General features: G+C 41.2%; 1 protein-coding gene across 3 annotated transcripts; it reads right to left on the bottom strand.

Annotated features, from left to right (window-relative positions):
- Window positions 1–529: 529 nt before the first annotated feature.
- LOC117754899 (glutamate decarboxylase 1) lies at window positions 530–15,179 on the bottom strand. 3 transcript variants are annotated; one of them, XM_034574246.1, is made up of 18 exons: window positions 14,637–15,179; window positions 13,734–13,978; window positions 11,924–11,986; window positions 10,655–10,810; window positions 9,950–10,192; window positions 9,719–9,809; window positions 7,717–7,829; window positions 6,413–6,528; window positions 6,223–6,302; window positions 6,068–6,122; window positions 5,515–5,631; window positions 5,336–5,400; window positions 3,833–3,911; window positions 3,457–3,606; window positions 3,256–3,363; window positions 2,923–3,012; window positions 2,190–2,405; window positions 530–2,059 (listed from the first exon to the last, which is right to left on the bottom strand). In XM_034574246.1, the coding sequence occupies exons 2-17, from the start codon at window positions 13,846–13,848 to the stop codon at window positions 2,232–2,234; spliced, it is 1,815 nt and encodes a 604-aa protein (XP_034430137.1). In that variant the 5' UTR covers window positions 13,849–13,978; window positions 14,637–15,179; the 3' UTR covers window positions 530–2,059; window positions 2,190–2,231. The 3 variants fall into 3 exon arrangements, with proteins under 3 accessions (XP_034430137.1, XP_034430136.1, XP_034430138.1); XM_034574245.1 differs by having other exon boundaries at window positions 530–2,405; XM_034574247.1 differs by lacking the exon at window positions 11,924–11,986 and having other exon boundaries at window positions 530–2,405.
- Window positions 15,180–17,475: the final 2,296 nt, after the last annotated feature.

Here is a 17,475-nt window from a genome sequence, read left to right as displayed (position 1 = left end):
CATTTTATGATAAATATCTTAAAATTGTGAGTAATGATAAGAGAGGAGGAAATGGCAGGGAGTTCTCGTGAAATCGCTGCTATGAGATGATGGAACAATAAAAAGTCCCTCCACGGTGATTAATCCCACCAATTGGTAACAGCCAGGTGGAATGAAAAGATAGAAGAGAGAAAAACAAGCGATGGACAACATGCACATTTACCCAGAAATGCCCTTTTATGTCAATTGATTATTTTACCCCACTGCATATATTGAATTTATTTAGCATATGTTTGTCTTAAGGTTGGATTCTCATCTGTAAAGTGTGACCAACTGGTTTCAATCTCTCTTTGACAGTGACTGATGAGCAGTGAAAGTCTTAATCAATAAACTTAACACAGTATATTTAACACTGTTTTCATCACCTTGAGAGTTCACAACACAACTAATAAACATGATTTATAACTGATGACTTCAATCAGAAAATAATGAAATCCTTAAATTTTATGATCTCAGAGACTCCAGCTGCAAAATATTAAATTAAAATTTGTTTTATGTGTTGAGTGTCGACAATATTTTTCAAACAGCACAACCACATCAAAATAACACATAATATGAATTTTTACCAGACAAAATATATGTGCTCATGAATGACCCATATGACACATAAAACATCTTTTTATTTGGTTCATTAACAAGGCTTTATGATATTCTTATTCGTATGCTTTACCTTTTCACCCTGGTCCCTTTGTTGGTTGGTTTGTTTGTAAGCATGACTATTCAAAAACTACTGGATGGATTTCCATGAACTTGGTGGAAGGATGCTCTATGAATCAGGAAAGAGCCCATTACATTTTCCAGAATCACTTTCTTTAACATTGCAAAAAATGGAATATTTTTTTTTTTTTACAGTTTCACCGATTTCCAAGGAAACAATTCATGGATCTTGACAGTCTGAGTGAGCATGTTATGATAAAAAACAAAAATTTTGCATATTATAGTTTCACTCCACTGAACACAGTATGATACAGACAATCATGTGTGCCTCGGACATAAGCTAACCCACGATCATGGTTTAGCATTGTGCTTCTTATCAGCAGCAGCGGCAGCAGCAGCCGCACTGGCAGTCAAGCCTCCCACATCGAGCCAAATGTCTGGACAACATTCAATCAGTGAATCACGACATTGCACAGTTACACAACATAGATTGCACTAAAGTTTAAGGGCGGTAAGTCAAAGTGTTCTTATATAAACATCTGAATTCATCCATAAGGGTGAGTGAGGGTCGTGTGCATGTTCATGAACGTAACTCAACCCTTCTTTGGTTCACAGATACACTAAAAGACTTCAATGTTAATGGGAACATTGTGATATTGTACATTACAGGTGGAACAGAAGAGCAGATAACCTATTCACAATTATAATCTCTCCATATAAATAAAGTTACTCCTCTATTTCATACTATACCGCGCGCTTGATTTACATATAGGATTTTTCTCACTGTAAAACTCGGACACGTTTGGCACAAAGGCAATGTAACAATACTATACACAATCTACACAAAAATCTCTAAAAACACAGCACTCCAGCACAGTACCTGCTACAATGAGTGTGTTATATATCCCCACTTATGTAATATCAAATAACAGCTATAGGGTACAATATGGCGGTGCTTGATAATTACATAGACCACATGAAGCACCAACACTCAAACATCATATATATATATTCATATTTTACATTGATACTATTTATGTCAATGCTGTGAGGTTCCCTACATTGTGCTCTGTTACTTGTGAAAAAATATTTTGATCTTATTCTGTTTTCAATCGTGATTTTCATATAGTACAACAGTAAAATTACATTTCTATACCTGCTCATTGACAGAATCATCCAAGTGCTCAGGTATTCTTGCTTTTTTTCACATTTACGTGAAGAGGAACAACTCATCACTCTGACATTATACATATGAATTGTTTCGGCAAGAATAACAGTGTGCTCGTGTGATTCTCTCAAGCTTTGACTCATGTACTTTTTACTCTCACACCCGCTTGTGCAAATGTTTTCAATATCGTTGCTGCTAAAGACAGAAAGAGACAGAGAAGTGACACACAGGGCATATTATTATTCAATGTGCATTGTAAGCAACAAAAAAAAATCTCAACATCTGTATAAGACAAAAGGGACATAAAGCCAAGCTCATGGCTCACCAGATGTTTCAGGGGGGTGGTTTTATTTTACAGGGGTGACGCTTACAAGTCATTCCCCAGTCGCTCCATCTCCTCGATGAGGAAGTCGATGTCTGACCTGGTGGCGGCATGGTTGGAGATGACCATGCGGAAGAAGTTGACCTTGTCTCCCTGTGGCTGGTAACCCACCATGGTGGTCCCGGACTCCATCATCAGGGCCTTGATCTTTGGGGCCACCTGAGGAAGGGAAAAAGACATCAGCATATCCGCACACAATTGTTTTCATCAGTGTTTGTTGCATCATGCAAAACCACTCAACTGATTTCCATGACATTTAGTGGAAGGGTGAAGCATGACCAAAGGATGAAATACATTGTATTTTATTTTTTAATATTTGTATACATTTTGGAGCAGATCCAAATCAGAGGGCGATCAACGAATAGTTTTTCGCTTTCTTAAACATTGCAAGATAGGGCGTATTTGTTGATTTCTCAGAGAATGATTTATGGCCCTTGATGAAAAAGCCTGCTGATATTAATAAGTGTATGAAATTTGGTGCCGATCCAAACGAAAAATCTGGACCTATTGAATTTAAATGTGAGTTCATACGGGGACTGTTGGGCCTTTGCACTCTACTGATGCCATTTAATTTTTTCTGTATGACTCCCTGTCTCTAAGCAGATAATATAAACCAGTCTGAGAGTGAAGGGGAACTAGAAACAACGCTCAAAAAGGCAGATTGATGAGTCATTACCTTGTGTAATCTCTCGCGTCTCTCCTCACCATCAGGGAAGCTTCGCAGGCTTGGTGGTATGTACCAGAAGCAGACGTTGGTGTGCTGCGGCTGATAAGAGGAAATTGCAGCAACATTTTTAAACAGGCCTAGAAACAGTATCTTCAGCAATTTCATGTTTTTCTTGTCAATGTGTCAGCAAAGCTTAAGATCAAGCTAAGATATCAAACATACAGGTGAAGCTCATTCATCAAACAAAAAAGCAGGTGTGTCAAGCAGAAAAGTTGATTAATAACAGTTTTCCTTCATTATTAAAGCAGATCATCTACAGTAAAGTGAATATTTGGGTCTCACCTCTCCGTTGAACACCATCTTGAAGCCCTCTCTGTTTTTGATCTTATCGTAGAGGTACGCTGACAGATCCAGGCACTTGTCAATGTGCTGCTCAAATCCTTCTGTTCCCTTTTAGATTGAGAGACAAGAATAAGGAGCTGTTATCGTCACATTTTAGATACAACAGCATTGACTAAGACACAGGTCTAGATAAATACCCACTTTTGCCTTCCACATTAGCCAGAACTTGAAGATATCCACATGCCGTCCGCACTGGATGGCCTTGTCGCCGGTATCGTATGTGATGTCGTACTGTTTATCTGGCTGGAAGAGGTAGCCTGCAGACATGGAGTTGCAGTTTTGTAGTAATCCCTGCAATGGAAACAACTGTGATGAGACATACACAGGATAATAAAGCAGAATAAAGCAGTTCGTGTGTGTGTGTGTGTGTGTGTGTGTGTGTGTGTGTGTGTGTGTGTGTGTGTGTGTGTGTGTGTGTGTGTGTGTGTGTGTGTGCATGCATGCATTTGTGATTATTTGTGCACATTATTTGTGTGGTGGCCTCTGTGTGCGGCAGGAAAGTGAGAAACCCTCTCACCCTCTCTCTGACCAGAATGGCAGAGCACTGCAGTGGCACTCCCATCATCTTATGAGGGTTCCAGGTGACTGAGTTGGCCCTGCACAGATATTGAAACAGTAAACACAGCTCTGTGTGTGTGTGTGTCTGGAAACAGAAGTGGCAATCTGAGAAGTACATCAACATTTTCAATTTCATTCCAATATCCATGCATGTGTCTGAGAAGACATGGTTGAAATATGTGGTCATATGAGCTGACTATAGATCTGAGATTTTATACTGTTTTTTGTGCAGATTTTAAAGGGAAATTCCAACAAATCACTATTTCACTTTCATGAGGTCCCTGGTTTGGGACGTTTGTTGCACATCATTACTCATCTCTCTCTTCCCTGAGAGAGATGAGAGAGAGAGATTTCCTGTCATCATCTCGTTGTCTACATAAAGGGATTCAACTGCCCCAAAATAAATTATATTCAAAAGATGGGGGAATTACAGGAGATACATTTCAAAAATAATTTTCAAAAAATCTAAGCAGCACAGACAGAGATATCCTGACTTTTATTCTGAAGAATAAATCAAGCCCATGAATGTATTAAAAGAGCTGTTTACCAAACCTTCATGTTCTTGCTCTACCAATAGACTTTACTCTGGGATGATAACATGCACATAATAATTGCTTTTCTGGACTCTGGGGTAGTTTTACAAAAAAAGAAAAAAACACCTTTACTACAGCTGTGACTGTATATTACAATTAAACAGCTTCTGATGATAAATACCTCACAATACCTGGTAGATCAGAAGGAGACTGTAAATAAACATGGCCGACGTGTCTCATTACTATTCAGTAATGAAGCCAAGATGGATACTAGCGCTGCCATCTTGGTCCCGCCTATACACACACTGACCAATAACATGGAGGAGGCAGGGTCTATAACCTTTACTGCAGCTAGCCAACGGGTGGTGATCGAGATGTTTTGGATTCATTTTTGGGCACCAGTAATGTCGTCTCTTTTTATATACAGACTATGTGTTAAAATAACCTTGATGACATCACTAGGGTTGTTTTCTCTAATATACTTCAAAATGTTTACCCTAATCAATGCTGCTAAAACCTTTATCTTGATGTTCTCCTTTACACTTGACATCCATTGCACTTCTGTCCGTCCTGGGAGAGGGATCCCTCACATGTGGCTCTCTCTGAGGTTTCTACGTTCTTTTTTCCCTGTTAAACGGGTTTTTAAGTAGTTTTTCCTTACTCTTGTTGAGGGTTAAGGGCAGAGGATGTCACACCATGTTAAAGCCCTATGAGACAAATTGTGATTTGTGAATATGGGCTATACAAATAAAATTTGATTGATTGATTGATAATAACTACTCTATATAAAAGACAAAAGACAATACTTTATAAAACCATTTTTACAGGCAGAATTTGTTGTTTTGTCTGTAGCATGTAAACTGAACTTGATGTATAACATTGGTGAAGTGCTCTTTAAAAGAATATGTTAATGTGTTGTGTTCTTTTACCTCTCGACTCCGTTCAGCTTGTGTCTGTGTTTCCTGGACATCAGCAAACCTCCTCCCCAGGCTCCCTTCAGACAACACAACACACTTATTACAGACTTATGAACCAATGGTCCTAATTATAGCTGATATCTACAGTAGTTGTCTCTTTTTTGGAATGAAAATTATCAATATTCTCTTACGTCCACGTGAAGCCACATGTTGTACTTTTCGCAGATGTCTGCAATTTCATTGATGGGATCAAAGGCTCCGTAGACGGTGGTACCGGCGGTGGCGTTCACGAACATTGGAACGTACCCCTGAAAACCAAAAGCATTGGGGAAAATAGAGAAAATGAAATACTGGCTGTGCAAATTCTGGGCAGAATTCAGGTTGTTATATTCTTTCTCTGCAAGCTATTGTTGACATCAAAGAGACGGGGCTAAAGCCCATTTCCCAAATAATGCACTCTTCCTGTCTGTGCCTATTGTTGGGGCATAATTGCTTTCCAATTTCTCCCAGTCTGCACATCATTTTAGCTTTGAAGAATTACTTGCATGAGAGGTACTTTAGTGCAGGGTTGCATCACATGTGAGCAGAGGGAATTATTAACCTCATTGAAGTAACGCTGCGGCTCTGGTATACATAAGTTCTTCCTCCTCATATGAGTAAACTCCATATGAGAGTTTCTCCTTGTGTAGAGTAAATAAATAAGTTAGTGGGGACGATGTTTGACTCGCTGTTGCTGACATTCACCTTTTGCTTGGCCTCTATTACTTTGGCTTCCAAATCAGCAGGAACGACTCTCCCTCTGGAAAAAGAAGAAAGCGTACAGTAAAAAGATATTTGAAATTTTACCAGGTTGTGTGTGGTCAAATATGTTTATTGCGTAGGTCAAATATGAGGCAAACCTCTCATCTGTGTTCAAAAGGATCAGGTTCTCTGTTCCAAAGCCCAAGGCTGCACTGGCTTTCTTGATGGAGTAGTGACTCTGCACGAAAAGATGTTGATTGGTCACAGTCAGGTGAAACTTGTTCACTTGAGATTTGTAAAGATAAGAACAGTGATTAATGAGGGACATGGAGATGTTGTTGGACTGACGTGCTCTGAGGTGAAGAGGACCAGTCTGGGGGCAGCTGCCATGCCTTTGGTCTTGACTTCGGGAAAGAACTTGTATCTGGCAATCATCACACTGTACATGTTGGAGATCGCTCCCCCTGCAGACACAGTACAGCAACCTGTCAGAGCTTAAATATGATGGTTACACAACTGTTCCTGGTCTCTCTCTCTCTCTCTCTCTCTCTCTCTCTCTCTCTCCCTCTCCCCTCTTTTCCACCCAGCTCTCCTCTTGTCCCAGTTTGTCTCCGCTCACCCCACCGGTCGAGGCAGATCGACGCCCACATTGAGTCTCCACCAGAGGGTTCTACCGGTTAATAAGGGATTTTCTTTCCCACAGTTGCCGAAGTGTTTGCTCATTGTAGGAACTGCTGAGTTTCTCTTTAAATTGTGTTTGTTCTTGACCTTACTATGTAAAGTGCCTTAAGATAATTTATGTTGTGATTTGTCGCTATACAAATACCTGTAAAACTGAATTGAATTGAATTACTCAACCACTGTAATCAAGTACAATTGTCAGTGACGTGTGCTTGTGAGTACCTATATTACTCAATGTACTCAATTGCACTTTATTTTAAAAATAAAATACACTTTGATATATTACTATAGAGGAGACTACCCAGCAGGATACAGATTAAATTTGTCCCAAATTTACTATTTTAGGCGAACATGACTTCAAACCAATGATATGTCTTATTCAAAGACACGTGGTATATAAAAATTTTAATGCATAATTCAAAATTATGAAATAGTTGAAGAAATGGGTTGCTTCTTTCACTTACACTGCCATCTGTAGAAATTCCTTTGCCAGATTCAGATTCATTGCTAAACTAAACTAGGATGGCATTCAGTGGTGTGCATACACCTCTGCCAAGGCCCAGCAGTCATCTTAAATGTAATCAAGCCAAACTATCAGTCTCCTAAACATGCCTCAATCATTCTCTGAGGAGTCGAGGAAAATGTTAAAAAAAAAACACCCTATCTCACAATGTGAAAGAAAGATAAAAGTAAAAAAATAAAATATCCTGGATCAGCCCTTTTATTTTGGATCTGTAACAAAATGTAATCGCTGCATCCTCGGGTCATGTCTCACCCCTCCACAAAATTTCACGGAAATCAGTTGAGAACTTTTAGCCTAATCCTGCTAACTAACAAACAAATGTAAAACAAACAAAACAAACAAACATAACCACCTTGGCGAAGGTAATAAGAAATGAATGTAAAATAAAAGTTAAGCCTCTGATTGTATCTGAGAGTAGAGATCACGACAGGAGCGGTTTGGCTTTTACCTGGAGAAAATATTCCATCACCCTCTCCTTCAGGCCAGCCAATGATTTCTCTCATCTTCTTCAGTGTCAGCTGCTCCATGAGAACAAAGACAGGGGCGATCTCATAGGTGAACCTGAAATCATAATCATAATCATAATCATAATCATAATCATACAAATAATAATACAGTCTTCTGTACACAATGTCACTTCAATGAAAACATGTTCTAATATCTTCAGAAATGGACTGTGCAGGGAAATGACACAGAAAATGACACAGACTTACAGCCAGGGCTCGTTGCCAAAGCATTAGGAGTGAGAAATGTGATGAAACATTGCAGAAAGAGTAGAATTGCTATCAGTTACAAAACAGATGTTTTTTTTTATATTGTCTTAAATCTTCTTATTGCAGAATAGTTTTTTTCACATTTTAATTTCTTGAAGAACAGTATACGTTTTATCCCCCCCCCCCCCCCCCTGCATATTCTAAGTACATGAAAGCCTCTTCGGCCTCACAGAGGAGTTGATTTGTGATTAAAGCACAGACGGCCTTATCCATCTTCTCCTGACCAACATGTTTACATACAGTCAATATCTCTCCATTCATGCAAAAAGAAAGAAAATGAACAGGATGTCGTATGTGCCCCACAGCATCTTCAACATATATACACACAGAGAGCGGTAATACCAAGGGAAATACAAATACAAACAAGTCAGATGCCACTTCGCAGACGTCACACATTAATTTCCTTGCATTCGTTCATGCAGACGACCCTCGCTCATTGTGATTATGTAAGACCTCTGTGCGGCTGTCAGTCTATTAGTGTCAGTCAATATCTGAGGTAATTAGGGTTGATGTAGTAATTAATGAAGGTAAATCACAAGTACGTAAGAAGCCTCCGCCCTCTGGTTTCAACTTATGCTCTTTTGATGGTGCCAAAAACACAACAGAGTGATCTCATTGGAGATGTGAGCCGGCGTAACACAGACTGAACCAGCAAACAGGAGGCAGACCACAGACACTGATCAAGGTTTAAGTTGAGCAATAGAGGCTTGTAATAGAGGTTTATACTGATATCAAATGTGAGCCCTCCTTTAATGGCGGTTTTTCAAATTGTATATATGGTAAGTCAATTATTTAATGAGCCTTAAATAAGCAAATTCAGGGTTGGAGGGTAAGGACTGTTTACATTATTTGTTATCCATTACAGTTGATGGTAATGATCTTATCAATGATTTTTTTTCAGCATTTCACATTAATTGAAAAGTTTACAATGGGAATGAGAGTAGGAAACATGTTGTTAAAGAAGCTCTGACGTAAGCCCCCATAGGCTTTGTGGACCACTGGGCCACCAAGAAGGTCCCATAGCTACAGGTTTATGACGTAAACTTGTAAAAATGCATAAAATACAGCACTCCTCAATTTTGTTTTATGTTCAACCATCATTTATGGGAGAGACTATAACAAATTGCAGGGCCTATGGACTGTTTTGCATTATAGTAGAGATATCTCCACAGTACATCAGTGTATAAGAGTCATTGCTGAGTCCCAGTGATGTTTGCACATACACTGTGTACAGATGGTCTGGGGGGGAGAGGCGGTTTCTCCCTCCTGGCATTGGTATGTCACAGGAACTAGCGTTACATGAAACAAAGACACCATGTAAACTGTGAATGCGAATCAATATGCAATTTAGTTGGCCTGCAGGGCTGAATTATGTGACCACAGCCCGTGCACAGGCCCGCATCGACAACACTGCAGGGGGGAGAAACTGTACAAATGTCTTCTTTTGTTCTTTTTATTTTCCCGCTTGATTGACGGCCTATTAGAAGCTGCAGGGCATTCTTAAGCTAAAAACAGTCATTACTGGATGTCCCTTCAAATGAGAGCTCCTCCTCTACACGGGCCATTGAAAAACAGGGAGGGCAAATAAGCTTTTCAGCCTGGATTTAATACGATCATTATCTGTGGTTATAGAGTGCAGAGATCTTAAAGAAGTACTGGATGCGTCACTGTACTCACATGTTAGTGTTGGCCGTAGAGGTGAGCCATTCTCCTGCCAACCCAACGATGTCTAATCCAGTGGACAGCTGGTTAAAGAACCTGGGGTGGCCTGCAGCCATCGACAAAGAGACAACAAAGCAACAGAAAACAATTCATCATTTGAGATCCGTGATCATTACACACGACATGTAAGCTAATGAGAGTTATTGATCGCGACAGGCCATGCTGCACCCCCCGGGCCTCTCTCACCTGTCCTCACTCCATATTTCAGGGTGTCCCTGCAGTCCACCAGGATCTGCTCCAGGGACTCGGGCTGCTCGGACAGCTCCAGGTTGAAGCCCTCCATGCCCTCCAGCAGCTGGTGGGGGTGGTGGAAGTCCAGGACCTTGGTGGACCGGTCGAAGGTCTTCCGGATGTAGTTGGTGAGGATTTCCACGACCTCCAGCATGAACTGCATCGTCTGTTCTTCTCCATTTTTAGCAGGCAACAGATCTACCAAACAAGAAATATACATCCATTGAACCAATGTTTGTTTGTGTCTCTTGTGATTTTATCTAAATCTGAAGCTTACTGTCATGCTGTGGATTTTCACAGGTATTTTTCACAAGTTCCTGTTGAATTCGGTGGTGACCCCAGAGTTTCTGAACTGGCTAAGAATTACTTTTCTCATTTGCAGATTTTGAATCCTTACATAAATCCTTTGAATGCTAAAAACTGTTTTAAAGCGTCAATTAATCAATGCACATATACAACATGATGCAATTAAATAACAATAAGTGTCATTGCATCTAAGGAATTATTTTCTATCACTTGCATGTTGGATTTTTAGAATCCAGATTCTTTTCTTGGATTTTCTGTACTTAGTTTAATTTTTTATGTTAATTTCATTACATTACATTTTATATTTAATGAACCATGTTTCATTTAAAGTGGAAATAACATATGCAGCCTTACCTCTGGCGAACAGGTTGGAGAAGTCCGTCTCCGTGCGTCTGAAGTGCGCGTCTCCGCCGCTGTTATCGCAGGACATCAGGTTCTTGGCCGCGCGCTCCTTGAGGGAACCCACGATCCTGCTCCTCTCCTCCAGACTGTTGTTCTTCTGCAAAAATCCTACACGGTTGCAGGAAGACGGGGAGTCCGGAGCATGGTTACACTTTGAAAACATGTTGAGAGCTGCTGCTGTTTTTGTTCAATATACCACAACAGGCCCACTAATAATAATAACAGGCTTCCTGCTCTCCCTCGCCTCATATATCCCTCCCTCTGTCTCTCTGGCCCTGCTCTGGGGAATCTGGAATTTACTGTCTCTGTTTTTGGGGAGGGGTTGAGGGTTGGGGGGGGTGGTCCCAATCATGCACTGGGAGTCCCATTCACGGGCGGAGGGAGGGAGGGGGGTGCTGTGTGGGAGGTTGTGACATCAGCACCAAACTCCAGCCAAGCAAACACAAATCGCTGTCACCGTGTGGCGGCATGTAAATTCTTATTGAAGCTCTTCCGACACTGTGCGCACTTGAGGAAACATCACAAGTGGTCCGATAACAGCACAGGCGGCCCCGAGGTACATGCCAGAGGGCCGCGGGGATAAGAATACATGTGAATGTAATACATACATGTACTTTATCACTCAAAACTGCAGGAGAGAGTAAAGCGCACTGGTAAATTTCTAAAATCTCATCTCCAAATTGCGCAACAAGCGACGCTTTGTTTTCCTTCTTGTGCCAAACCATCAAGAATAAAGCTTTATTTTATTTTTATTTTATTTCACTGCTGCAGCTTGACTTAAAGTCCCATGTAATTAAACGGGCCCCAATCAACCCAGTAGATCGTGTCGGTCAAAAAGAAAGAGAAAAAAAAGCCAGAAACATTGCGCTGCGCACTGACGCGTGACATGCACCATTATGCTGGGTGTCAGTCCGTCCTTGGTCAATGGTGTATGAGACTCAAATAGACTCTCAAACTCCAACCCAGGGACAAATTAATGCTTTGACAGTTAATGCCCATTGCCCCCTAGCTTCCATCCAGTCTGAATGGTTCATCCTTTATTGGATGATATTTCAAAATCAAATTCGTCCAAGAATTCACGTTGTTTTCCATTGCGTAAAACCATGCAGGCCATGAAGCCTATCAGTGGCTCTAACGCCAGATATGGTATCTATTCGTGATAATTAATATTTTAGCATAATTTTATCACAAATATATAATAATTCAAAATAACAGACTTACCACATATCTTCATTCCCAATTTCCTAGTACATCCATGCGCAACTCCACACCAAGCATCATAGCCTGAAATTAGTGTTCATCAGGAAAACAATTAGGGGGCCTAATAAATGGTGGTGCTCCCCAAAAAAATTACATAGTCGGTTATAATTTAGCATGGAACAATAAAATGAATAGAATGTAAATGGAAAGTATATGAGGTCGAGTGCTGAAACAAAAATAGCCACGCAGACTAGGTGTCTTGGGATTATTTTTGAACATTTAGTCGCTGCACTCCCCGGGCCCCTGTCTGGATTAGCCCACTTCCACTCAACGTGTATAACCGTTCATGACTTATGGGCGAGGACGTAAAATTAATTAGGCGTTTGGGATCCACGCCAGCCCTCAAAGATCTAAGTGGGTGAGGAAAAGGGAAAAAGACAGAAAGATGCTGGTTAAATATGCGAGCATCAGTCGACAGGAGGCGGCTGCCCGGTGACAGATAGAGAATTACTGGCGTTATCAAGGGCTCCCAGCCAGAGAGGGGATGGGGCACCTTGGATGGGGAGGCACAGACCAAATCCTGAAAAGCAGCAAATTTGGAGGAGGAGGAGGGAGGAGGGGAGGAAGAGGAGGAGGATGGGTGGGTGGTGGGGGGGCAGTCCCATTCCCACACCCCAATTTAACCCTTGCTTTGGATCATTAGATAAATCATTGCCCTGCTCAGCTTATTGCACGCATTTTAACTCAGTCCTCACAATGATTTTTTTTTTTTTTGCAGAGGAAATTAGATGGGCAACGAGGAGAAAACCAAGAAGACAGACAATGGAAAGAGAAAAAAGAAATTAAAAAAAAGGAGCAGATGTGCTGACAAATATCATCCAGATTATATGTAGCATGCATCTGCAGAGCTGATGCTGTAAAACAGGCTAATGTGGACAGAACATTTTATTTCTGCATGGGCCTAACACAATGGGTTTCACCAGACACATATTAATTCACAACGCAAAGCCAATGCGCCCTTAAAATCAATCACTGGTGAGATAAAATGACCATAGTAAGGTTTGCACTCGATAATAAATGTAATAGCTTATTATTATAATTTTTTTTTTTTGTCAGAACACATCTACACCTGTCACTTGAGTTTCTTTAGACCTCCAGCTCATTCATCACTGAGAATCAGGCGTATATACATTTTTTTCTCTGTGGTCTCTACAATGCTTAAGTGTGCCATTAGCAGCCATTTAATAAAAGTGAATTAACCAGCACTTGAGGGGCAATTCGCCCCCCCGCCCCCCTGCCCTCCTGCAGCCACTTTAATCTACCGGAGCACATTCAGCCAAACCAAGGGGCAAAAAAACATAGAATAAAAAAAAAAATTGAAATGCAAATATGAAGGCACTAATATGACAATATTCTAAGACCAATAATACAATTTTGACAGTAATAATAACGATGATAATTTGCAGTTTTTGTTAATGCATCTATATTTGAGCCTTTCTCAATAAGAAAAACCTCCAGAGCCATGACAGGAGCTGCCCTCAGTGTGTGACATCAGGGGCGGCATTCCTGTGTCTCAGACGCCGGGAGGTCCGCAAACATGATGGGGGGGATGAAATGCAGCGGTGATTTGTGGCGGAGGAAGCCTTTTCAAATGGCAGTGGATTTTTTTTTTCTTACCCCCCCTCCCTCCATCCCTCAATCCATCCCTCTCCTCCCTCTCTCTCCCCCCCCCCCCCCCCCCCCCCTCTCGATGGGAAATGATGAATGGCGATGCCCACAAAGTAAATAGCGCACTGCACGTGAAACAGCATTTTATCTGTGATGGACCTACTTGAGCCCGGTGGTCGTAAATTTGTCGAGTTGGGATCCGCTTCGCCGCCGCCGTTGGTGGAGGATGAGGAGGTGGTGGTGGTGGAGGAGGAGGAGGAGGGTGCAGACGCCGCCATCGCTCCCGAGACCCTGTGCCAAAGTCTTCACCTCACAAAAAAAAAAGCCTGGACACTTTTCTTTTCTTTTAATCCCCCCCCAAAAAAATATCTCCTTCTTTAGGACCCAAGAGGGAAAAGTAAGGACTCACTGGCAGAGAGAAAGAGAGAGAGAAAAGCGCACAGGGGTCGTGCAGTGAATATGCGGTTTAACAGTGAAACAGATGTAACTTGACAAGGGCACAATCTGTCTGACAAGTTGAAATTCAACTGGTCCAGGCAGGAAGATAAATAAAGGCAAATAAGGCAAATAAACAGTGGAGGACAAGTTCAGTCTCAACTATTCAGTGACAGGGGCAGCATCATATCTTGATCAGGCTGGAGGATGGAGCCTCATGTGTTTCATTCAACAATAAATAGCCCATGGTTAATTAATGAATACAGCTACAGATATCACATCCTCAGGAAAATATAAGAGCCATGTGCAAAATTCAAAAAAACAAAATAAAAGAGCAGATTATTTGGCCTAAATGGTTTTGCAGTAAAAGAAAATATCAGCTCAAGGTGATTATTCCCTTATTGACTGTGATGCAGGTTGAAAAAGACGATGTGCACCCCTCTATGAGAATAAAGAGCAGCAACAGTTTTTACACATTCTATTCAAAAGCCAATTATGCCCCCGACCTCATATTTTAAAGGCAGCAGACCTTATAAAAACACCTGTTAGAGCATCTCCATCTCCATCCCAGTTCAGTTTCTGACTCTTTTTCTAATAGAGTCACATCCCAAAATAGAGCAAAGCCACTCACCGTTATGCTGTGTATCCAGGTGAACAGGTGCAGTCCAGTGGGGGGGGGGGGGGGATAAGAGAAAGTGAATTTACCACCAAAAAATTGAGTCCTGCAGGAGGAAGAGGCTGCTGCATGCGTGCGCTCTCTGGCACCCTCCAAAAAGAATAACAGCCCCGTGCTTCAGTTCCCCCACTAGATCCATATCAAGGTGACCTTGCTGCTGCTGCTGAAGTAGATAGGACTTGTTTAAAGCGAGCCTCGTCTTGTCTTGTGGTCACAGATGAGTCACGGGATTCAGGCTGTGCACTATCTCCACCGGTGCATGCTGCATGTCTGTGCACGGAGCAGATGGGTCCGCAGGCACAGGCAGTCTGCGGGCTCCACTCTGAATGGCGCCCCTGAAGTGACACTTTTCGTTTCTTACTGGAAAAGTGTTATTGTCTCCGGGATCTCTGCAGCCCAGCTCCGGTTTTGAATCCCGGTTACGAACGTGGACTTGAAGTTTGATGCCATGAGCAACACATTATACGTGAGGAGGGATCTGGATGGAAGAGGGGAGGGAGGGAGGAAGGAGGGAGAGGTTTTGTTCTTGTGTGTGTATGGGGGGGGAGAGACAAGAGAGCAACACTGTCAGGAACCTGAATGCTGCTTTAATTGTTTCCAGTTATTTATTTACCCACCCTCCCATCACGTGCACGATTGTGACATCATTGGAAAAATACAGATCAATGGCCAACACTTGCAACACACTGATTTGAACACGGTTTGTTGTTGAATAATATTCGCCTGTCTCTTACATTTTATTTCATTTTTTATAGTATGTGTGCACTCGATGGTGTGAGGACGTAACGTGCATGATGACACAGAGAGAGCACGAAAACCTCCACAAGGTGGCAGTGAGAAACCAAGAATGGCTTTTACACAACGGTTCAAATGGGCCATTCCAGAAATACACCAGCAAGCTAATTATAAACCGGAGCCATTAATGTGGAACACGTCACCATCTTACATGATCACAGGGACATGCACAAAGAGACAGCCAATCACAATCAAAGGTCACCCATGGAGTCTCCATGCAGGAGATTTGTTCTGGACTCTGCTCCTTCCTCTGGTGATGGGTCATGACTGAAGGTAACATCACATGTACTAACACTGGTGATAACGTGTATGAGGAAGGCTGTGGAGCTTCACGTGTTGCCCATGTGTAGGTCGCTGTCCAGCCCGGACTCCTCCGATGACGCTCAGGGGCTAAATTGAGCTGTGGATCCCTGTCCATCCTCTGGTTCACCCCCACCTATATGTCCCATGAAACTGATCTGAGTCAGTTAGGATTTGATATTTCTGACCACATATTTTCATTTCAAGACTTGTGTACATAATCTTGTGGTGTTGGTCAATAGTGTTGTCAATTAGCTACATATTCTCCTGCTTTCCTTTCACATGCTATATTGTACTGTACAGTCTGAACAATCAACCACTAAGCATTTTTGTACCACTCAGTTTTGTTTCCTCGACCCTATAGCTCTATGCCTGTTTCATTGTAGGTACAATGAGGACGATGTAAAAAATCCTTGTATGTACACTCATACTTGGCCAATAAAGCCAAGACTGATTCAGATATTTATATGTTTTGAAGTTTGCACACAATATCAAGAATTAAAACAAATTCTAAAGAAATACATTTTGACACTGGAGGCCTGTACGAGACAGGACCTGCCCCAAATTGTATATTTACATTGTTGGAGTACACACATGCCCAGACTTTACATGCATTAAAGGATATGTGTCTGTTTTGACTGATTACCCCTCCTATTCATACTGCCTGGTCTCAAAGAGATCCCTTTGAAATGTAAGTGATGAAACTATCTACAGTTTTTTTTCTTTGAACAATAAATGTTACCTTCAGTCAAAAATTGTATGAGGCTTCACGAGCCTGAGTTAGTTAAGTCAAGTTAAAACTTAAAAATGTTCAGTCTATGACAAAATTCCTTCTTATTTTGGAAAGAAAACAATGTGGAATCACACGGAGAGAATTTTATACTAAACTGCACCGGAGTGACCAAGAACTCAGCATACAATAACAGACGTCAACATACATATGTGAGAATTAGTGTATGTAGACATTAACATTTCTAAGCTGACAGTATCTTTTAAGGCCTATATATTATTTCAGTTTATATTATGCTTTTGAAATATGTAATTGATAAAATAACCACTGAGATACCATAAAGAAAAACTATGTGATTTTAGGGTGGTTTAGGGCCCCTGGCTGTTTCCTGCTTAGCTCATTTGGTAATTAAACCTTTGTACAATCAATTCGTACCAACAAATACACTTACAGTCAATGTCAATAGGTCTTTGTAAAAAAATAGAAACCCTGCAATGGTATTGACAAATAAGCAGGTTTTGTTTTTTTTTGCAGATGATTGGTTTAAGAAATACAACAGAAGATGTGAAAATCCAAAGAGAAAGGTTGTGATGATGGTTTTCACCAGTATGAGACTGTCCACAAGGTGGCGTATAATCCAAACCCAGAGAATCTGAATGAGAGAAAGAGAGTAGGGGTGTGTGAATGAGACTATTATTGTATTTGTGATTATTTTCACTGCAGTCTGTGGACAAACTCTCATTTGAACATGACTAATTGTCTGAATTGCCAGTGACTGAAAATAAGCCTGTGACAGAAATAAAAAAAAAAAACTCCTTGCGGGAACGAACTTCTCCTGGTCGTGCTCTTGTGTCTCTGTGAGCCTGCAGCTGTCAGTGAATTACAAGAGCAGCACACAAATCTGGCTTTAAACACAATAATGACTCTGCCTTAAGTCCTGTAACAACGCAAATCATCATGTTTGAATAA

Source organism: Hippoglossus hippoglossus, chromosome 21, assembly GCF_009819705.1.
Source record: "Hippoglossus hippoglossus isolate fHipHip1 chromosome 21, fHipHip1.pri, whole genome shotgun sequence".
In the NCBI taxonomy this organism is placed as follows: domain Eukaryota; kingdom Metazoa; phylum Chordata; class Actinopteri; order Pleuronectiformes; family Pleuronectidae; genus Hippoglossus; species Hippoglossus hippoglossus.
The sequence above is the reverse complement of the archived record's forward strand: the minus strand, read 5'-3'. Positions and strand labels throughout refer to the sequence as shown.